Source organism: Tachypleus tridentatus, unplaced genomic scaffold, assembly GCF_004210375.1.
Source record: "Tachypleus tridentatus isolate NWPU-2018 unplaced genomic scaffold, ASM421037v1 Hic_cluster_1, whole genome shotgun sequence".
Taxonomy (NCBI): domain Eukaryota; kingdom Metazoa; phylum Arthropoda; class Merostomata; order Xiphosura; family Limulidae; genus Tachypleus; species Tachypleus tridentatus.
This window is the reverse complement of record NW_027467777.1, coordinates 15,893,536-15,917,964: the sequence shown is the minus strand read 5'-3', so window position 1 is coordinate 15,917,964 and position 24,429 is coordinate 15,893,536. Positions and strand designations below refer to the sequence as shown.

Here is a 24,429-nt window from a genome sequence, read left to right as displayed (position 1 = left end):
TCTCAAATTACGAGTCGAGTGCCTTAACTACCTGGCCAAGACGTATTGCATTTTTTTTCATCTTCTTTCCAACATTGTGCATTATTCTTGTAATTCTAAATCGATCGTCTCAAAATTTGAAGAACATATATCTTAATTTAGCAACTCAGACATCTTGTAATTGTTGTTAATTTGGGCCTAACTTCCGATTTTTGGAGTTCAGAGATGCAAAAAAAAAAAAAATACAAATACACATTTTGACCAATCAACATAAGACTTGACATAAAGAAACTTTATGGCATCTTCCACAGACTAAAGTAGACATATTTGGAAATTGTATTTATACTTTGATTTTATATGAGGTCAGACGTATTACAACTCACGAAATTAGCGTCTTGGCCTTTTACTTCTTTATATTTCGACCAATTAAACTGAGATTTTATACAAATATTCCTTAGGACAACGTCCACAGACGTACTAGTTTGGTACTTTTCTTGCTATTTTACGTTGGTCAATTAGTAAACTATTTCGTAAAATTAAAGATTTTAGTCTACCATTAAAAAATAACAACAAAATCAGCAAGTGCTGTTGGTTAGCAGACTTCCTTTTGGTCAATAGTTCAAGGATAGGGGCAATTATTTTGTTTTTTTATTTGTATTTAAGGGACAAAGCTGCACAATGGGCTGGCTATCTGTCCTCTGCCCACTACGAGTATTGAAATCCAGTTTCTAGCGTTGTAAGTCCGCATACACACTGCTGGACAATAGTACGTAAACCTTCCGAGGTCTCTGAACCTGTTCATTTCGCCAACATGCTCATAAGGTTGAAAAATTCAATTTCGTAGAGTACACGTTTATACTATTTGATAACTGGTTTTTACCTCTATGCTGTTAGAATACTTTGCATGATAAGTTTAAAGATGAATTTTCTGTTCGAATTTTCTGAATAATTGAATACAATATTATATCTATCCATATAGTTTAGTAAAATGTTGAAATATAAACAGAGACAAAAAATCTACGGGGTGGCCAATATTTTGCATCAATTCAGTAATTATATAGTTCTTATTTCTTTAACTGATAACCAAAATCTAAAAGACTGTTTAACGGCCATAGCTTACACTGTGATTTATTTGATTAAGAGCAAAACAACATTGGGCTCTTTGCTATGTTTACTAAAAATTAGCATTATCTCACCGGGGAACAGCAGCAAAAACGGCAAAATAATCTGCTTTAAGAAGTTATATATTACTTTGAAAAATAACCAATGGTAATTGAGAATAACATTTTAGCGTATAAAATACTCTATAATTTAGTATGAAAAACAACTTTCACACGGATAAGACAAACAAATTTCAGTTTTAATCACCTAGCAAAATGAATGAATTACTTTGAAAAATATCAAGTGAGATACTTAAAAGAGTAATATTTAAAAATACGATATGAATTACATTTGGATTACACGGAATTTTCTGACAACGAAAGTATTGTGCAATTAGTAGCACGAGTCATTCATGCAAGTCCACCCGATGGGACAGCAGTAACTCTTCGGATTTACAATACTAAAATCAGGGGTTCGATTCTCATTGATGGACACAACGGACAGCGCGATGTGGCTTTGCTATAAGAAAACACACACATTCATACAACTGTATCATTGTAGGTGCTCACAATGACGGGAGTATTAGGTTACATATAAATACACGTATTTTATTTTTTTAATTCAGGATTCTTACCTCTATACATAAGCTGGATATGATCTTGTAATTAGCGTGCTAAACAGTGAGCCTGATAATTCGTGTTTCCTGCTTTTTTTATCTCGGCGATACTCCAACCTTGTTCAGTGACCAAACTATATTCAATAATAAATTGCATCTTGAAATCGTCTTGACAAATTTTATTCCATATGACAGGTGTGAGAATTTTATATGCCATTATCTGCTTGTCACTGATTCAGAGGATTTTTTTCTGACAATAAAATATATGTTTGTAATTAACCATAAAACTAAACACTGGTCTTTTGCTTCCTAGGGGTATCGAAGCCTGAATGGTATAGCTACAAATCCGAAGACATACCTCTGTACTAACGGAAGAGAAATGGAGAGGAGTAATTTACAATATAAAAAACAAACTTTTAAACTTGATAAATGGCTACAGCTCGAAGATGCTAGACCATAATGAAAAATATTATCCACAGTAGCGTCATTACAATAAACGTTTGAAAATCAAGTAAACTACGTAACAAGTTTCATGTCACACTAAAGGAACACTTCGATTACTAGTTTTCATGAGATAGTTTAAGCTGTTTTATTCTTCATTATTATGTACTATGATACGATCTGATATTTATATGGGGTACATTATTTGGTGCTTGTACTGGAAACGCATAGTCTCTTTCATAGTTTCATAACTAAAAAGAAACTACTTTCAAACTTCTAATTGAAACTCGAGTTTGTATGTGAATTTCAGTCTTAAGTCAAAGCTTTATAAAAGTAAATAACATATTTTACTTTATTCTAGTTTTATAAAAGTTAAATGGTTAATGTCAAAACAAGACTTTTCTGGGACATTACTTCATTAAATAAACTATTTAACGTTATTCTGGGTTTTTTAAAGGTTAAATGGTTAAGTGTCAAAATAAGACTTTTCTGGGACATTATTTCACGCATTACATCAAAAATGATAAAATTGTATTATTATTTCCTAACGAAAGATGGCACTAAAACATTAATTCAGAATGTTTTAATAGAAAAACGCAACAACAACTCAGCTTTATATGTTTTGTTTTCTCGCAATACAAATAATACTAAGACTAAAAATAACACAATATACTTTTCACAAGTAAGTTACGCATTATTTTACTCAAAAATGGATTCGCCCGAAAGATGATGAAACCGCAATTTATCCCAAACTACATCAGAGTGTAGTAATTTCGTATCTTTAGATAGCATTATAAATCATAACAGGTCAATCGACCTGTCTTTATGATTGCCTTTGTTTACCATCAGTTATTTTAACACTACAATTTTACTATTTCTTTGAGATAATTAGCAGAATTATAATATAACTAACGTTAAAAGACAGTCAATAATGAACTGTTCACATCATATAATGAAGAAGAAATATATGGAACATTTTGTTTCTTCCTTATAATGTTTGAAACCACGTATGAATGAACAAACATGTAGAGCAACGTTCAAACAACTACACCTAACTTGTTCGTTCGTTTTTTGAATTTCGCGCAGAGCCACACAAAGGATATCTGCGCTAGCTGTCCCTAATTTAGCAGTGTAAGACAAGATGGAAGGCAGCGAGTTATCATCCACCCACCGCCAACTCTTGGGCTACTCTTTTACCAATAAATAGTGGGATTGACCGTCATATTATAACGGCGGTTAAAAGGACGATCATGTTTGGTCTGACAGATATTCGAACCCGCAGCCCTCCGATGAGGAGTCGAGCGCCTTAACCACCTGGCCAGAGTGGATCCAGAGAGGTTAGATCATCGCAGTGGAAACAATATAAATAACGCATTAAGTTATTGTGTGAACTTAAAAAAAACAACCATTCGTTTGTTTAGTTTTAGAACAGAGTCGTACTGAGCTATCTGCTGTGTCTACTTCGAGAAATCGAGCCTTGGATTTTAGCATTATCAGACGATAGACTTACCGCTGTCCCGCTGTTCGATGGAGGGGTCAGAGGTCCCTAAAATTACACCAATGAAAATAAAACCAACATCTTCACAATGATGTCATTAATTTTTTTATTATTTGTTTATTTTCTTACTTGTCTTTGAGTAATTTATAACTTCGTAATGAAAGAATAACATCGCATAATATTTCGTTATTTATTTAAATGTGTGTTTAACAAAATCGCCACAATAAGTTTACTGATGTGTTAATTATTTAGCGAGGAACAAGCTACTCCCAAGATGTAAACGGCTTAATGAACTTCCTGCTTCCTACAGTAAAAAAACACGAGACTTTATTAGCTTAAAAATAAAAAAATGTAACCGTAAAATTAATCAGAAAGGTAGGCAAAGGATTTTCTGAGTTTGAAAGGAAGAGAATGTACCTTCAGCCCCTCCATGGCCAGGTGGTTAAGGCTCTCGGCTCATAATCTGAGGGTCGCTGGTTCGAATCCCAGTCACACCATACGTGCTCGCCCTTTCAGCCATGATGGCATTATAATGTACGATCAATTTCACTATTCGTTGGTGGAAGAGTAGACCAAGAGTTGGCGGTGGGTGGTGATGACCAGCTGCCTTCTCTCTAGTCTTACATGGCTAAATTAGGGACGGCTAGCACAGATAACCCTCGTGTAGCTTTGCGTGAAATTAAAAACAAACAGAATATACCTTCCAATGTAGTCTGAGGTATCGAACGCAGTGACTCATTGGAGCAGATCACACGTGACTTGTAAATTTTTACTTTTAAAAATTGTTTTATTGAATTATTTCTTAATGCCATTAGAAAATGAAACAATTACTTTTCTTATAAATAGAAAATTGAACCAACGTCTAATTGATTATAGAACCAAGTCTTACTTTCAAAATCAAATGATTCACAGAAAGTCTAGGTCCAACAAAATATATTAGAAAAAAAATGTAATATAAAACAGCTATTCACCTGCAGCCTTCGCAATTTTATGATTTTGGATAAATTAATTCTAATCAATCATAAATTAGCCTGTTTTTCATACACGACTTGTATTGTTATTAGTATCTAAAGTTCTCACTAGATGGAAACGGTTTCACATTTCTCAAAGTTAGGATTAAAATGGTGTTACTAATAGAAATGTATATGAATATTGTATGCCACAAGTAAATTGATTATTAAAATCAACAACAAATAAAACAAAATACACAACTCTGGTTCACCACGACAACAAACTTTGTTTTATCTTCATCTTGTCCAGCTTTGTACAGAGTTTCGTTTGTTTTTTTTACTAATGTTAATAATTTGTGTTTGAAGGAAAACAAATTATATTATCTGAAAATAGTGATATAAAAATGTTTACACATCATATACATATACATAAGTTTTGTATAAAAGGTTAATAAATAACTGATTTTTGGTTGTTTTAATCTAAATGACTTAGTTCAGGAACAGCGATCCCTTATTTCGAACAACTGAGAAGAAAGACAAAAGCAGCTAATCAGCAGTACTTGTCCCCCAATACGCTTAATATTAACTGGATAAGGAGATGGAAAAGGGGGGGGGGTGTTGGTGTTCAACAGCAAATCGTGACTCGTACCTTAAACGGTATGATCCTTAGACAGACAATCTGATTACTAAACGTCGTCCGGTCCTTAGGAAACAAAAAAAAAAGAACTAAAAAAATGGCTGACTTCTTCCTCGAGAGTTAATTTGATATTTGAACATTTTTTTTGTCGCTTAATGAAACAATTTTCTCAAATTCGTTTAATCAGCTTGTCAAACATGTACCATGGAATTGGAATTTTGAACCAAAACGGCATCGTGTGCGAGGCTTAGCTAAACAGCCACTCTAACACTGGGGTGTAACCTTCCCTCATTGTGAAATACTGATCCGAAGAAGGCCAATCAATCACAAGCACTCATTTCCACAAGAAATTTGTCTAACTTTTGAACCGAATAATGGAACTAACTAGTACCTCCATACTACGTCCACAGAGGAAAGTGCGGAACATGTTCGGTAGTGATGCGTCTCAAACCCTGGACTCTATGATTCATAGCCCGACTGCTTGTAGCCAGATTGAGAATGATGGGATTTATAATTGAATTCTGGTTTACAATTACTGAATGGTGTTCAATATCTATATTATGTTACTACAGCTTTTAGAACATTTTAGAAAATAAAGAAATATCGTGTCTTATCTTCGACAACTACAAACCTATTTATAGTAGTGTTGTGACTTTCAAAAGCGAAATAAATCCACCATCTGTCTGAATACATTTGTATATTTCCTCTTTCCATCATTTTTCACCCTCTTTCCAAGAACAACAAAAAAATGCCTACGAGGAATTGATCCCTTGAGGCTGGAGGAGATTGGGGAGGGAGAGACACTTATGTATTTTTAACAACTTTTTATCTTTACGGGTAGTAAGAACCCATCGGTTAGCCAATAACCTTTGTCGAAAAAAGCGTGGGAACTTGATTGACTGCATCATTCGGTCCCTGGAATGTGCTTTTCGTCTAGAACTGAAATGAAGATTAAAAATAATTTTATTCGTTACTTTCTATACCATTCGTGGGTCATTAAAGTTCCATTAAAGAACAAAACTTCTGACTACAAATGCTCGTTAGAGAATCTGTGTAATAAATTTACAGGTACCAGCCAGAGGGCTACTGCACGAGTGAACGCGTAGAAGTTTTGAACTCTAAGGTGGATCTCTTTGTTCCATAGAGACTGACGCTTATTGTAATAACAAGAAAGTACCTGCTAAATATGGCTATAAATGTGACAGATTTTCGTAGTAAATATTAAAAACATGGGTGCTCATTTAGAAAGGAATCATTTAATTTTAAGTTAAAACATGAAACAGACCAAAGGGAAAGTTTTCTAAAGTGGGAATTCGAACTTGCGACAGTTTATGCTATTTGCATACTGAAATAAACTATTTTAGTGTAGTTTTTATTTGCTGTTTGTTACCTACACTTCATTGTTTTCTGTGTAGTTTTTATTTGTTGTTTGTTACCTACACTTCATTGCTTTCTGTGTAGTTTTTAATTTGTTGTTTGTTAACTACAATTCATTGTTCTGTGTAGTTTTTAATTTGTTGTTTGTTAACTACAATTAATTGTTTTCTGTATAGTTTTTAATTTGTTGTTTGGTAACTCCAATTCATTGTTCTGTGTAATTTTTAATTTGTTGTTTGTTAACTACAATTCATTGTTTTCTTTATAGTTTTTAATTTGCTCTTTGTTAACTACAATTCATTGTTTTCCATATAGTTTTTAATTTGTTATTTGTTAACTACAATTCATTGTTTTCTGTATATTTTTATTTGTTGTTTTTTAACTACAATTCATTGTTTTTTATAACAAGGGCAATACCTGTTGTAATGATTCACATCGCCAAAAACAAACGTGAACATCACGTAATAATCCGGGCATTTGATCAATTAAACTTGTTTGATTTATGCTTCAATAAATAATTAATAAATAAGTTTCGTAAAAATATTCGTTTCAAGTAAAAGTAAAATCTTCTCTTATCTTAAAAAAGTTGAAGTGTTAAGCCTATTTGAATATTAGAACAGACACGAATAAAATCAACAGCTTTACTTTGACCAATTGCAAATATAATGGTGACTTATGCCTTCATCAATGTGCCTGATAACAATGAGTTTCATATCAAAACATAACATTTGAAGGTTAAGTATAACTGCATGAAATACATAAAAGCATACACGAACGAATAACGACAGTGATATATCTGCCATCTTTAAAATATAATCACAGAACTGTTGTCATTTGCAACGAGACGAGGGCCTTGTGTTAATTTTTTCATGTACAGGATCGGTGAGCGTGAAGTTGGTGAGACAACTACATATGACATCAAGAGCTGCAACACCTATACAACTATCTTCTGGCATCTGACGGTGTGCATCACTGTAACAGCAAAAACAGTCTGTTTGTAAGGAAAACAAATCACACCGTAAGAACACAAAGGAAACTAAGTTACATAGTTTTTAAGGATTCGGTGGGTGACGGTCCTCAGCCATGTGTCGTGAAGCAACCTTGAGACAAGTAAGTTTGGCCTATAGCAATCACGTGAAACAACGACCTTTTAAGGTTAGATTTAGACCCAGATTTTCGCTTTCACGCAACAGAGGAGTTTGTCTTTAAAAATAATAATTATTTTTCATGACCAAAGGGGCTTTAGGCTAATCTCACGACGGACGATTCGTACACTATATCTGAGATCTGTGGAATATATTCAGATGAGATAACTAGATACACCCATGCTCATTTATTTGCTGAAGTAAAACTTCAGGATAAATAAATGGTAGCTCATGACAGTTAGCCACTCCTTAAAGCATGATGCGCAACATCTATCTCTTTTGGCTAACACGTCTGGCACATTTTCAAATGGAAACAACTTAACGAATTTTTAGTTTATCAATTTGTTTATATAACGTTCACAACCGAAGGAAGTGCTTATTTTGTATTTTGTTGATTAATTCCACGTTTTTGGTTGCTATAAAACTTCGACTACAGAGCGCTCTCGTTTCATTTATTAAGCAAAAAATGCATACGAGAGAGTTTGTTTACTTTTGCAAAGCTACACGGGGGGCTATCTGCACTAACTGTCCCTAATTTAGCAGTGCAAGACCAGACGGAAGGCACTAAGTCATCATCTCCCACCGCTAATTATTGAGCTAGTCTTTTACTAACGAATAGTTGGATTAATTTTAAACATTATAACGTCCCCACGATTGAAACACATACGATATTACAGTAGCAACTGGTGGGATTAATTGCAATATTAATGGAGTTTTCTTTCTTTTTCTTCTTTTTTTTTTGCATTGGCTCATACTTGTTTTGAATTTTGCGCAAAGCTACACGAGGGCTATCTGCGCTAGCCGTCCCTAATTTAGCAGTGTAAGACTAGAGGGAACGCAGCTAGTCATCACCACCCACCTCCACTCTTGGGCTACTCTTTTACCAACGAATAGTGGGATTGACCGTCACATTATAACGCCCCACGGCTGAAAAGGCGAGCATGTTTGGCGCGATGGGGATGCGAACCCGCGTCCCTCAGATTACGAGTTGAACGCCTTAACACGTTTGGCCATGCCGGGCCCACATTGGCTCATACAGAGCTAAATTTTGGTATTTTGCAGCCCTATAAACAAAGTGCAAGATTTTAAAATTCCATCCTAGTGAAACCTCTTTATCACTGTAACCGATAAATATATTTGTATATTACTTCACACGAACAAGCAGAATGACGAAATTTTTAGTAAACGTTCACTTTTAGCGGGTCTGATCGTGTCTTAATCAGGACTGTAAATTCATAACTAATTTTTTTTTCTCCTCTTTCATTAGCATCGAGCAAGATACGATGTACTTCTTCAAGGTACAATGTCTTGAAATGAGTACAAAATTTATATTAACTTGATTGTCTTACAGTGTCTGTGATTGGGAGCCCCGTTTCTAGGTCAGTAAAATATGACAAAAGATGTAAAGTGACCGCGAGATATTTCTACTAAAAGTAAAAGTAGCATAAATCTTTTCTTTGCCGTCATAGGTAGTTGCATTCTTTTACTAGTTATAGCTGGTCTTAGCTTAAGACGCACGTGCTGTTAGGAACCACGTACTGTACAAAGTCATTGACCTCACAAACACTTTTGAAAAAGGTGTATATAAAAAAAAACTGAAGGGAAATCTTTCAGTAATTCAATGGTTAAAAGCATTTTTCTTGAAAATAATCGAACGTATGGCTGACTATTGATGGTTAGTTTGTTTTATTGAGCCTTCAATAAAGATACCCGAGGACTATCTGCACTAACACCCTTAATTTTAAAGTCATAGACAAGATGGAGAGTCCCGTCACATCAAACATGCTCACACCTTCAGCCGTAGGGGTGTTATAATGTGACGGTCAATCCTACTATTCGTTGGTAAAAGAGTAGCCCAAGAGTTGGCGGTGGATGGTGATGACTAGGTCTCTTCCCTATAGTATTACACTGCTAAATTATGGTCGGCTAGCGTAGACAGCCCTTCAGTAGCTTTGCGCGAAATTCAAAACAAAACAAAACCAAGATGGAAGGCAACTAGTCAACACCACCAATACATGGTGTGTTCTTCTCATACTAAATAGTGGAAGTTGGTTGTCACGTTTATAATATATTCTCGGCTTTAGAATACGGAGCCCAAGTATATATATATATATATTTGTTAGTAATTGTGTGTGTGTGTGTTTTAGTATAGCAAAGCCACACCAGGCTTTCTGCTGTGTCCACCAGGGGAAATTCAACGGCTGACTTTAGAGTTGTAAATCTTTGAAGACTTACCGATGTCCCACCGTGGAACTGTTGGTAGCTGAAATCGAACCATGGAACCTCACATCTACAGTCTGGGTCGATGTGATATTATTATATCTGGAAATAATGAGAGATAGAAATGACATATTGCTCTTGTTTATCGTAACCTTTAACCCTATGACGGTTTGCTTCTAGCAGTTGGATGCGAGTGAGCTGTACAAGGCTTGCAAAAATTTCGCGCGCGTTTAGCGCAGCCGCTGTTGATTGATAAAAGCGAAATTATTAATCTTAAACGTTAAGAAGGTTTAACTTTATAGGAGTAAAAGTGGAGTATTGCGTTCAGGAAGCTTAAAATAACATTATACTTTATCAGAAAGCAGCGGTACTTAATAAAGAGTCAATGCGAAGAAGGTTATAAGAGGTCTTCCGCTGGTGCAGCGGTAAGTCTATGGATTTACAACTCTAAAATTAGGGGTCCGATTTCCCTCAGTAAACTCAACAGAAAGCCCGATGTGGCTTTGCTATAAAAACACACACACAAACAGTATATAAGACTTTCTTCATATCACATTAAGATTATTACATGATATAAGACTTTCTTCATGCTACATTAAGATTATTACATTATATAAGACTTTCTTCATGTCACATTAAGATTATTACATGTGAAATATTTACAGAGAAAGAATCAAACAAGAATTAGATACCTCTCGGTGCAGTTATTCCTCAAGATATTCAGTTTCAACCCTAGTTCAAAGCGACTAGAGTGTCATGTTTTATGAATTTTATTGTTTGAAACAGTAAAACAACAACAAAAAATTGTGAAGCTGTCTCTTTTTATGTTTATTACGAAAGACACTTTCTATCTAACAGTTAACAAGTTGTTTGTAAGTGTGTAAATAAAATTATTGTAATCACTCGAAATCACGCCCAGCTACATAAAATAACACAATTTTCCTTATTTATTAGCAATCATAATCACTTTTATTATATAATTTTATCATCAGAAGGTATGGAAATTGAGATTATAAGAACTTCATTGCCCTAAATCTTCATTAGAAGGTATGAAAATTGATAGTATGAAAATTGATACTATGAGGACTTCTTAGCTTTAAACCCTCATCTGTGTATATGGAAACCGATATTAAAAGAACTGACATAGATATAAACTTTTATTAGTTTTTTTTTTTTTTAAATTTCGCACAAAACTGCACGAAGGCTTTCTGCGCCTCTTATTAGGAGGTATGTAAGTTGACTCTATAATAATTTTTTTAGTTGAAATCACTAATTCAATTAAAAGATATGAGAATTGATAAATTAAGAGGTTTATAATTCTAAACTTTGATCAGAACTAATGGAGAATTATTTATCTTTATGACGTAGCTATATAATGCAAAGGAGACGTCAGATTTACGTACAGATTTTGTCACCTGGGGATGTTGCGTCGCTTATTTTTTTTATTTATTGAAAACTATTTTGTTATATAAGCAATTATGTGTCGTAACTTGTCTTCCGACTCAAGTACTGGCCGATGTATTATGTTTCGATAGACTTACGTTGTCTTTTTTCACGTCAATTTGAAGAGTACGGAAAAAACGCTAGATGTCAGCAGTGGTTACACACCTGGAAGAAAAACTTGTAAAATAATATAATACACGTTAAACCGTTTTGAATGAACAAAAGGTGGTATTTCACACATCCTTGACAAGAAATTTCTGTTATCGTAATAAATTTATAAAGCCTTAACCTAAGGAGCATTAATATTTGAGTCCTAGACTACACTTGATGCGTGGAATTCATAATATACCGAAACAGACTATATTTCTCACAGTTTATTACGGTTTAGTTCTTCTATTGTATTTTGGAACTTTTGTATATTGCAAAAGGCATAATATTATTATCACTCATACAAAGAAATGCTAGATGTCTCTGGAAATCTTAAGTTGATATTAAAAGTTTCTTAAATCCATAGAAATATTTTGTTCTAAGCTACCAAGATTTAACAAATGCTGGATGTACAACTAGATGTTCTTAACTATCTAGATCTATATAAATACACTACACATACCATAATGACCTTAGATTCCTGTGGTCTAATGATAAAACGTGTTGTTTAGAAGAGTAAAAAATCCAAATAAATGTTACAGCTCTTGACTTTGATGTGCACATGAAGGCTGAATTTCAGACATCTGATATATTTACAGTTACTGGCAATCTAATGAATTAATTAAGAATGTGTAACCAGCTGGTATATATGAGTTATCAAAATACAGCTAATATTTCACCTGTAGTAAAATTAGTGTCATTACTCCATAAAATATTATTTATAATTTTTAAGAGGAAAGAAATAATAAGTGTAACAGAAGCCTATTTTGTTCATTTGTTGCTTTTTCCAAGCAGCACTAATGAATCCTGAATTCAGCGAAACTAGTCTGGTAGAATAGATTAGTTCTCTGCTTCATATATTCTTCATTAACATTCGTTTTTTATTGAAGAAAAAATTAACGACTAAATATATAAATCTATACAAAATAATGTTCTCAACTATTAGACCTATAGAAGTATGGTACACACGACATAATGCTCTTAACATTGTTGATCTATATAATACGATACTTTAAGTTATTGGACCTATACCTTTTGGGATATACATAATGTGCTTAACCATTTTCCGCAGAAGCAATTTTCTTGAAGACATGATGGTCAAAGCCGTATGCAATAATTAAAAAGTGTGGCCACGTGAGGAATTATTGTCATAATCTGTACATAGAGAATTTTTTGCTTAAAGTTCTTTTGGATAAACGTATAAAACAGTGTTGCAGAGTCCCATAACAGACAAACGAATTTACAGAGAGTTGTTGAATTGTTTGTTTTGGAATTTCGCGCAAAGCTATACGAGTGCTATCTGCACTAGCTGTTCCTAATTTAGGAGTGTAAGACTAGAGGGAAGGCAGGTAGTCATCACCACGCACCGCCAATTCTTGGGCAACTCTTTTACCAACGAATAATGGGATTTAGCGAAACATTATAACGTCCCCACGGCTGAAAGGACGAGCATGTTTGGTGTGACCGGGATTCGAACCTGCGACCCTCAGATTACGAGTCGAACGCCTTAACCCACCTGGCCATGCCAGGCCGTCACTGTTGAACCAGTAATTGTTGTACGTCTAAACAACTCATGTTTATATATTACGTTGTATAAACAAAAACGCTTAGAATACAAAATATTGCTACAATTTGCCACAATTTAATCAAAAATGATTGCATATATAAAAAAAGAAAACTATTATTAAACATTTAAATATTAATGGATGTGTATTTTTTCGGTAACGAAAAAGCTAATATAATTAAATATGTTTTCTTATATGAATTTCAAAATACTAATCTTTCGAATGAGAATTTCTCAGGAAAATCGAAAGGTCAGTATGTCGTTTTTACTCTGGTGTCAGATGGATTTTTTTCTTTCATTCCTCTCTATACAAGAATTAGGTTCGATTTCCCTCGGTGAACTCAGCAGATAGTCCGATGTAGCTTTGCTATACGAAAACACACACACACACACTATAGAAAAATTGTGCTTGCATTGTATTAACCGAAGTAACCTAATTTCAGCAGCTGAAAAATATACCGTGGGCAACAGCCGTTCGTCTTCTACTTTTCAGTTTATCTCCTATAAGAAAAAACATCAAACATAAAGCTTATCCATCGTACTTTCTTTGAGTATTGTCCAATGACAATAAAACTATAGAAACTACCGACAGGTAACCCACTTTTTTAAAAGTGAAACTTGTTACCTTCAGAACTGTTCACGTGCGTAACAAGAGCCTTCAATGCCCTCTAGCAAAGGAGTCTCCAAACAGCTAAGCTGGCCTAGAAGTATCATATAATGATGAACTGGAAATTTAAATATTTCAAATTGGGGTGTGGTGGTTAACCAATAATAGTACTAAGAACGTTGGTTGACCGGATTTATTATATGTCAACGAGAAAGTTATGTTGACTGAGGGAAACTAATACGTGTATCTGCGATGATTCTCTCACATATATACTACATTATTCCGTAAAAGACCTGCCAAACAAGACACATTTTATACGTTCTAGATTTCGAAAACAAGTGATTTGAGAAAAGATTACCAGAAAGAAATGGGTACAATCTGCCTGTATATGGACAATGTGGACAGTTACAAGAAATAAACCTGAAAAATGAGGGACGTGCTCGAAACGAAACCGTAGCCTTTACGACAAAAGATTCTTAAACTAAGTTAAATTTTATTGAACACTTAAGGAAATTCTATAGACTCTTTATCTCATTGGAAGTTCCATAGGAGTTCACAGAAATCTGTCATTCGTTCAACTTTCGCGGAAATGAAAAGAACAGTTTATTCGAAACGTTAAATTTTACTTCAAAAGATAATGACAACGCATTTGTAAATAGAAATAATCAAATATAAAGAGCTTGTAGTATAAAGCACACAGCAACTACTAGTGAACTATTTTATTTATACAAAACGTATAAAGTTATATATATTTATGAACGATATAAAATGACTAAAATATTTTTAAAACTCTTTATTTATTAGTTGATTTAAAAGAAAGAAATAAAACCACAAATACACTGTTTTAAACTTTTAAGTATGTCTGGTTTATCAAAGCATTAATCTAGAAACTGAGGAGAAACTTGGACGATACGAAACTGGTGTTTTTATGTAATGCTATTTATTTCTTTAAATCAACAGTAATAAATAAAGAGCTTTTAAAATATTTTAAAGTCGTTTATGTTAATCACTTCATTCAGCAAAATATATTTATTTCATTGTATACATACACACACATACACATATATGTATAAAATATAACAAATCCCATGTCACAATTAGCTAAAAGTTCAATTTAAGCAACATTGGTTCTCAAACCGTCGGATAAGGTTAATGATACACTCAGGGGATAAAAATCTATAAAAAGTGGATTTTATCATTAATACACAGTAAAGAGTTTTTTCTCAGTTTCAATGTTCTAAAATGTTTTATTCTGTTTGACCTCTATAAATGTCGAAAACTATGTTTATCTTTGCAAACAGGTTGGAAATATCGTATGAAATTCACGTGGATATTTAAATTTTATATTTATTGCGCCAGGACTGTCTTCTATTGTCCCTAGGTGTGAGCTACTCACTGGAAGGAAAGCAGTCAGTCAGCAACACCCTATCACCCACCACCCTCACCAAGGGATTGATTGTAGCTCGTATAACACACCCATAGCTTAAAAGTGTCAGAAATATTTTGTGCTATTACTTTGATTCCAACTCGACTCATCAGCTCGGAAATCCAGATCTCTACTAGAGGACAAATCAGTGCCCATATATATGCCATTTCTAATAGAGTATTTTAGTGGGTATACATATGAGCACTAAGAACCGGTACTATAAACTGTAACAAAGCGACAAAAATGACGAATACTTTAAGTTTTCAGCCTTTTGAGATCTAATAATTAAAGTATCTTGACAGATAGAGTTTGTTAAACTACAATCATTGCACTGGTGTAAAACAATTCGACAGCCTAATAAACTAAACAGTTACCTGCATTAAAAAGTTTAAAAGTTACCTATACCTTGAACTATCGCTGCAAAAATAAAGTGAAACACAAGGAAGTTTGGTTTGAGTTTCTTATAAACCTTCACGAGAGCTATCTGGACTAGCCTTCTCTAATTTAGTAGTGACGTATATATGGAAGGCAGCCAGTTAGCACTATCCACTGCAAACTCTTAGGCTACTTTTTGTACCAATAAATAGGGGGATTAACCGTTACATTATGATGCCCCCACTGCTGAAAGGGCATGTTAGATAACGGGGATTCGAACCTACGACTAGAAAATTGAAAGTCGAGCACCCTAACAGCCGGATCATACTAGGTCTTCATCAATAGATAATCCATGATTGATGCAAAAGATGAAACCATTCGTAATTATTATTCCAGCAAACTTATGTTGAAGAACTTGGTGTATGTTTGTTACCATCAGACTTGGAAATTTTATTGTTCCATGCGTTTGTGGCAAGTCGTTGTCACTTCTTGTGAAACATTAACATACCAATCAAAAGGACAGCAAACTTCGAAGTTGTTGTTACAGTGAACTGCCTAACAGGTTACAATATCACTTGCTTGTCTATGTTGCCACAACACGAAAGTAATAAAACACAAAAATATGGTACTTTTATATTTCTACCCTAAACGTAAACAGGTTACGTCGTTTTACACTTAAGGGGCGTTTCTGCACATTCAATGGTTATAAAAAATCCAGTTCCGTGTTTGTCTTGTATCATATACAAGATGAATCCTGTGAAAAATCGCTGTCCTTTATAACCTCCACGTTCACCAACAGTAACTCCACAAACTCTACCCTAAACCAACATATTTACACCAGAAAATCCTATTTATTAAAGCTATCGTAAAAAACACGTAATAAAAATAAATGGTAAAAACAAGTATTGAGATGTTCCATCGATACTTATAACTTATTGAGGGCCCCCCGCTAGTACAGCGGTATGTCTCTAGATTTACAACGCTAAAATCAGGGGTTCGATTCCCCTCGGTGGGCTGAGCAGATAGCCTTCGTGGCTTTGCTAAAAGAAAAAACACACGCAGAGTTATTGAGGATATTTATTTTAGAGTATTTACTCGAAACTACACAAATTACTACCTGCGTAGCCTTCTCTAATTTTGAACTGGTGGACTAGATGGAAGATCCAAATCTTAATATAATGTTATGGGACCTAATAGTCGGATTTGACCATCATCGTTATAATGCACTTAAGCCTTAAAGTGTGGAAAGAATGTTCTGAAGCAACAGGAAATAACATATTCGGAGCCGTCCACAAAGGAAAATGTGGAGAAATGAATTTTTTAAAAAATTAGTGTTACATTCATAACTGATTTGTTTCCAATATGAAACAAGTACAAATATAATATTTCGTTTTAGTTGTGTTCTTTTATCATTTGTCGTTTATAGAAAGTATGCTTCAGATTTTAGTTGTGTACTTTTATCATTTGTCGTTTATAGAAAGTATGCTTCAGATTTTAGTTGTGTACTTTTATCATTTGTCGTTTATAGAAAGTATGCTTCAGATTTTAGTTGTGTACTTTTATCATTTGTCGTTTATAGAAAGTATGCTTCAGATTTTAGTTGTGTACTTTTATCATTTGTCGTTTATAGAAAGTATGCTTCAGATTTTAGTTGTGTACTTTTATCATTTGTCGTTTACAGAAAGTATGCTTTAGATTTTAGTTGTGTACTTTTATCATTTGTCGTTTACAGAAAGTATGCTTCAGATTTTAGTTGTGTACTTTTATCATTTGTCGTTTATAGAAAGTATGCTTTAGATTTTAGCTGTGTACTTTTATCATTTGTCGTTTATAGAAAGTATGCTTTAGATTATTTATCCTCATTAACTGATACACTCCGTTAAAGTGATATTAAATAAATAGCTGTACTTAGAATACCTAGCTAAATACTGTGATTTTAGCATTAGTTGGATCATGACGCTACGCAAATCGTTTATAAAACATTGCTAATTATTATTTTGTTTGATTTAACTTTCGCGCAAAACTATACAGGGGTTATCTGCGCTAGCCATCCCTAGATGAGCAGTGTAAGACTAGAAGTAAGACAGTTAGATCTTACCACGCGCCGCCAACTTTCAGAATTACTCTTTTGCCATTCCCACTATTTGCCGGCTGAAAGGGTATGACAGAGATTCGAACCCGCGCCCTTCAGATTGCGAGTCGAGCGCCTTAATCACCTGTCTACTAATCATTCTCACATGTTATTAACTACAAATAACCATTATTAAGACTTTTAATTATTTCTAGCTTAATTATTCCTTTCTACAAATAGAACATTGAAAATGTTACAAACAGCGAGATCTTTACTAGCTAAGAACATAAATTCGGACAGTTTAATGATAAACAATGTACAATTATTTGCCTTTAACTTTTTCATGGGAAGACTTGTACAATATCTTTTTTACTTGAGTCTGACATTTCAATTGAGTATAACAGTCGAGTTTCTTAATTTTCGGATTTTTGTGTGTCTCGGCGTGGCCAGGTGGATAGGGCGTTTGGCTCGTGATCTGAGGGTCGCGGGTTTGACTCCCTGTCACAACATACATGCTTGCTTTTTTAGACGTGGAGGCGTTATAATGTGACGGTCAATCCCATTATTCGTTGGTAAAAGAGTAGCCCAAGAGTTGGCGGTGGATGGTGATGACTAGTTGCCTTCCTTCTAGTTTTACACTACTAAATATGGGACGGGTAGCGCAGATAGCTCTCGTGTAGCTTTGCGCGAAATTGCAAAACAAGCATCATAGTTTTTGTTACAATAATCTTCATATTAATCTCAGGTATCGTAGAAAAATTACACGTTTTTGTGGAAATAAAAGTTGCAAGATGTGCTATTTACTGTCCGAATTTTAAAACTGTATATATACCTTTTAATGAAGAAATTCTTAAATACGACCATGTATTTTGTAATGCAATCTGATATTCTGAAGAATAGATATTATTTTCCTTACTTCCTCAGACTATTCAAGTTTGTAGGGTTACTTAACCACAGAGACGACCTAGAATGTATGTGGGCTGTAGTTTGAGACAATGTCTCATTACAGTGACCTGAGTAGACTTTAACGAGTGTTCTAATCAAACAACAACGGAACTAAATATTTCACTTTTACACTTATTACGGTTTTTTGTGGCTCTTACAAAATGCCATTCAATACAGTTGAATAACAACCTTTACGTCAGGGTTTATAATTTTTGTTCTATTTGTTGGTGTTATAAGTTCTGTCATTATGCTGCACATTGATAAGCTCCACGATCGGCGATATAAACTTCTGGATATATTAGTCATATTCAGGGCTTCTAGTGATTCACGGCTCTTGTTATCATCCTCAGCAAATAAGATTTTCATCTCAGGGCAAAATGATAGAAAAAGAGAGTGGATAAATAATTTTTTAACTGGTATTAGTTGTGTAATAATAAAAGTCATAATTGTATGTTTATGCATATACACATATATGTTTTGAATGAATCTTTTTTAAAAATAATTGTTTGTTTGGAATTAAGCACAAAGCTACACAACGGGCTATCGCTACTCTGTCCAGTACGGGTAGTAAAGCCCGGTTTTCGTGGTGTGAGTCTGCAAACATACCACTATTCCACTGTGGCTTTTGAAATGACACATTTATGGTTGGGTGATTGTTTAGGCTGTACAATGTGCTCCCCAGTGGCACAATGGTATGTCTATGTACTTATACCGCTAAAAAACTGGGTTTCAATACCCGCGATGAGCAGAACACTGATAGCCCATTGTATAGCTTTGTGTATAATAACAAACAACAGTTGTATCGCACTAATGCCAGATACCCTGAACTTAACTAAACATTCAACATTTAAAACTCATTAACAATTACTTAGTTTTATAGACATTTTTTGTTATCTTAATATAGAAAGTAAAAAGCTTTTAACAAAGGAAAGTCTATTTGTATTACAAACAAAACACATAAAATAGTTTTATTGTTTCTGTTTATAAATGGTAAATTTACTTTTTTTTTTACTTTGCAGCATACACTCTGATTTCGAAATATGTTATAATGAATAACAACTTTATTATAAATTGAAACTAAAATAATTTGTCTGTGAATGTTAATACTTAATGTTTGAATACCTTGTCTGTAAGTATTAATACTCAAATCCTTAACCGTACGTAACGTATAATATATTAAGTTAAAGTTTAAAAAACTATAACTAACACCTGCCCAAACAAAGCCAGAAACGTACCTGACTTACAGGTCCACACGAACATGCTATTTAGATCCGAGAAGAATAAGCATTAGGATTATATTTGCCATTTCTTGCTTTTCGTATTAGGCCTCTCTTGGAAATACTAGCAGAGCGATGTACAGCTCAATCATATCTCTGAGATCAGATATATTTATTACAACCCTCGTGATCTCCTTATCAGTATAGGCTTGAATAACAAGAAGTATTATGAAATGTTTTGGTAACTCTGTAAAATATTAGGGCAAAAATAGCAATTTATAACCAACAAACAGGGTATTTTAGACGATTTCCAAGGTGAGGCATAGTGATGTGTACTCCTTCACTTTTCCAGCCAGTTTGGTTTGAAACTGTATCTCCCCTTATATACTAACAGGTTATTGAATATTTAAATAATTAACCATGACGAATTCTGTACTATGAGAGGGAAGAATACACAGATTATCTGCGCATCATTCTGTATTCCCCATGGATTTTTATGTCAGCGTGGTTTACTCGTTTAACGCTATATTAGAATCAGTGCAGGGTTTTTTTCCTCTGATTTGCATATCTGGTAGCCTAGATTCACAAGGAAAGTAGACTTATTGTTTAATATTAATGATTATTTAGAGTGTTGTAAAGACGTACAAAAATCACACGTTTTCCTTCCAGAATCACAATCTAGTTTATGGTAATATTTGTTATGTATGATTAGTTTAAAACAGCTAACTCTCAGGACATTATCAAGCGTGTCAACCGAAGTTTTATTTTATTTACATCTGAGAAATCTTCAACGAAAAAGTGCTGAAAGTTAGATATTATTAGATTTATTCAGCATTACGAAGCACAAAACATAGGAATAATCGAAAATGAACAAGTCTTTTACCATTGGTCGAATAATGATAAGTCAAAATAAGTAAAAAAAAAAAAGTGCCATGAAATGTATTCAGAAAAAAATACACTCGAAAATAAACTGAAACCTCTTATATTAAACATCCAAAACAACATGTATGTATATTTAACAGGTCTTTGTTTTAGTGATTTTACAAACATGTGTGGTATTTGTTTAAAAAAGAGATACACTGATGAGTTGTTCATCATTGCTATATACATACTCGTAGACTCATGTCAACACTTTTTGTCTAGGGTATACTGGAAGCTAGAAACCTAGATTTTGAGTGTTTTTACGATAAAATCTGGTCCAAACCCTCCCTTCCCTTAGGGTAAACTTTCACCGCTCCCATCCTCGTGCATCATTTTTTTTTCATCATGCTTTTTCACTTCATGTCAGCCTCATTATTCTTTCATCAAAACTAGGCCAAACCTTAGTATAAAAGATGCTATTTCTTGAGCAGTCTTCAGAAAATCGACGGTAAACGCACTTCGTCAAATATTCTACTTAGTAAAAGTCTTCCTGTACGAAAAATGTCTAAGGTAATTTTCTGTTGAAGTTTAAACTCTATTTATGGCTGAAATATATGGAATAAACATATAACGTTTTCCCCTAGTGGCAAAGTTTCACACTAGAAAGTTGAAATAAACTTTCGAAAATAGTTAATGAATTCTTACAAGCTTTATTTTTTCCATTTATATATAGCGTATTCAAACTACTACAAGGAAGCATTTTAAATCAGATTCAACAGTTAATTTCTTTGAAATATTACTCATATTCCTTTAACATTATAGCTACACTAACTTGCAGGGGAACTGAATATCACATTGAAACTATAAAGATTAAAAACTGTTAATCAGTGAGAGCTCCCTCTTTTGTTATAAAAGTCACATATATTAATAATGCTGTTTTCTTTACTTCTAGCTCATTGTACTGTGTATGCTGGCTACAGCTGCCTATGCTGGTTATCCATTCTACGCAGCCCCAGCTGTCAAGGTTGTACATGCTCCTCTTTACAGCTACCAACCTAAACCTGTCGTCGCTGTACCGAAACCTGTCGAAGTTGTAAGTTTTCATTCTTTAATTCTACCAAAATAAAATTTCATTAATCTCTCAGATAAAGAGTTACAAACAAATACATCATAGACACATGATGCTATCGTGTACACAGCTAAGCCTAACCTGCACTCGTTCTACATTGCACTTTCACAATAACATAGTGTGAACCTCCTATAACTTTTCATGTCCAATAATTCTATAAAAGCGCCTTCTAACGGCAGAATAACGAGAGTACGTAAAATGTAATATAAGATGAAACGTTCGGTCAGCAACATTTTCGGGGGAGCATGAAGGTAGAAAGAATTATTTTTACAGCATTTGTTGTAACATTGTGCTCTTTGAATATATTTACTAGTGTATTGTCGACTACAATGGTGGCCCGGCATGGCCTAGCGCGTAAGGCGTGCGACTCGTAATCCGAGGGTCGCGGGTTCGTGCCCGCGTCGCGCTAAACATGCTCGCCCTCCCAGCCGTGGGGTGTATAATGTGACGGTCAATCCCACTATTCGTTGGTAAAGAGTAGCCCAAGAGTTGGCGGTGGGTGGTGATGACTAGCTGCCTTCCCTCTAGTCTTACACTGCTAAATTAGGGACGGCTAGCACAGATAGCCCTCGAGTAGCTTTGTGCGAAATTTCCAAACAAACAAACGACTACAGTGAAAAGCAATATTAAAATACCTCATTTTAAATGTTTAATTTAAGAAAACTGACTTTGCCTATTACTTCAAACTGTGTATTATACTAATTTTTTCTTTACAGAACATTAAATTTTATATCATAAGTAAATGCTAGTTTTTTTCAGTTATTTCAGTAAAGTAGTTTTATACGTTTTATGTTATAAAGAAATACTATTTTTTTCAATTCTTTCAGTAAAGTAGTTTTGCAATACAAAATCTCACACAATCATCAGCGGCAAATAATAATTATCAAAATAGTTTGCTGTAGTTCTTACGAAAGTCCTAATCATTATTGAAGCCAAGGACCAAAGAGGATTTTTTTTTGAAGCACAAAACTACTTTTGGGTTATCTATGCTGTGCCCACCACGGATATTAAACTATGAATTTTAATGAGATAAGCATTAAAGAATTATCCCTGATATTTTGGGAGGCGTTTTATTCGGTTATCAAAATTGTTGTTCTTTATTTAATTTAGAATATTAACTAACACGTTTGGTTTTATGTCTACCGTAAGGACTTTGCTCGAAAGTACAGTAAATAATTCTGGAACCTTAATAAAAGGATTGAGATGGTTAAAGAGAACACACACACAAAAAAAAATACAAGAGACGAAATAATTTTATAAGCTAATAAGTACTAAATCGTATTTTTACCTGTGATATTATTCGAGAATTACAATTTAATCATTTTCAATCGGTAAAATATTAAACACATTATGAAGTTTTCTCATAAAAACCATCTCTGCCACCAGGAGAAACCCCAGCCTTATGACTTCAGCTACGAAACTAAAGACGAAGATGGTAACACCCAATCCCGTCAGGAGTCCGGAGACGGATCTGGTGCTGTTAGTGGCAGTTTCTCCTACACAGACGCTAACGGACTCTTCCGGCGAGTAAATTATGTGGCTGATGCCGATGGTTTCAAGCCTTCCATCGAGACCAACGAACCAGGCACTGCTAACGCCAATCCTGCTGATGTCCAGGTAACAGCTCAGGAACCTCCTGCAATCCAAGTCAAGGCTGCCCCAGTTCACAAAATCGTCAAACTGGTCCATGCTCCCTACTACCACGCCCCCTTGGCTTACGGCTACGCTCACGCTTAAGGAAGAAAATTACTTGGTAAAATAATGACTTAGCTTCAAACATCGTTGTCTTTAACTTCCATGTGTGCATTCTTTTCAGTTAATGTCGTTAGTTTTGTATAATTACTCCTTGGTGATACCCAAGTTTTGTTTGCTTTGTGATTAGTAATTTATTTGCTTCATGTTTCTTGAAATGTTTTAACAACATAAAACTTTTTCTGCTTCCATACTGCACGTAAGAAAAGTTTTGTAATAAACTGTTCAGAAATCGATATTTTAATTTTGCGTCATTTCATTGGTGTCATAAATAATTTTAAATACAAGAATTGAAACAAAAAGCTCTTAGCTGAGTATTTAAATGCTAACGTTGAAAATGAACAGAAAATTCACCTTTTAAACGAAAAAAAGCTAAAGTCACAACTCGCCAAAGACTTCGCATTAACATCATTAATTTCACATTTCATTTACAATTTAAAAATCCACACACTTCAAGCGATCCAGCGTTATATACCTACATATTAAAATAACTGAAATAAAACTATTCTCAAATCAGAAAGAAACTTATATTGCGTTCATTCGAATGTTCCATGTGCTGGTGTTCTGTAACTTACCAGTCAACAGTAACGAAGGAAACTCGCTTTTTTATTTAATTATTTAGAATATTTTTTGTGTACTTAACCTTCATTATCGCTTTCTTGTCTTTTCATAAAACTCGAATGATAATATATTACTTTCAAATATTCGAACAAAAATACGCAATGGTGACCTGTATAAGTCTTACCTAATTTTGAAGACTTAGGCGAGAGGGAAAGCAAACCAATCAGTTTCACCCATCACCAATTTTTGGAATACTCTAATAGAATGATCGGATTTGACCATTACAGTCCAAAGTACGGAACTCGATTTTCTTTTTTTTTATGCGGTAACAGGATGCAAACCACGAACTCTCAATTTCAGAGTACTG

General features: G+C 34.1%; 1 protein-coding gene and 1 long non-coding RNA gene across 2 annotated transcripts in view; one reads left to right on the top strand and one right to left on the bottom strand.

Moving 5' to 3' along the window:
- The window catches only part of LOC143241691 (uncharacterized), a 42,601-nt gene extending 18,864 nt beyond the window's left edge, over positions 1 to 23,737 (top strand). Inside the window, exons 4-5 of the mRNA XM_076484922.1 lie at positions 21,573 to 21,713; positions 23,136 to 23,737. Of these exons, the coding sequence (XP_076341037.1) occupies positions 21,573 to 21,713; positions 23,136 to 23,486 (492 nt within the window). The 3' untranslated portion in view covers positions 23,487 to 23,737. The remainder of the gene's footprint in view (positions 1 to 21,572; positions 21,714 to 23,135) is intronic.
- Positions 7,423 to 20,046, bottom strand: LOC143241843 (uncharacterized). Its single transcript, XR_013022302.1, has 3 exons — positions 19,778 to 20,046; positions 11,506 to 11,572; positions 7,423 to 7,571 (listed from the first exon to the last, which is right to left on the bottom strand). It is a non-coding gene; the product is annotated as an uncharacterized LOC143241843 (long non-coding RNA).
- Positions 23,738 to 24,429: the final 692 nt, after the last annotated feature.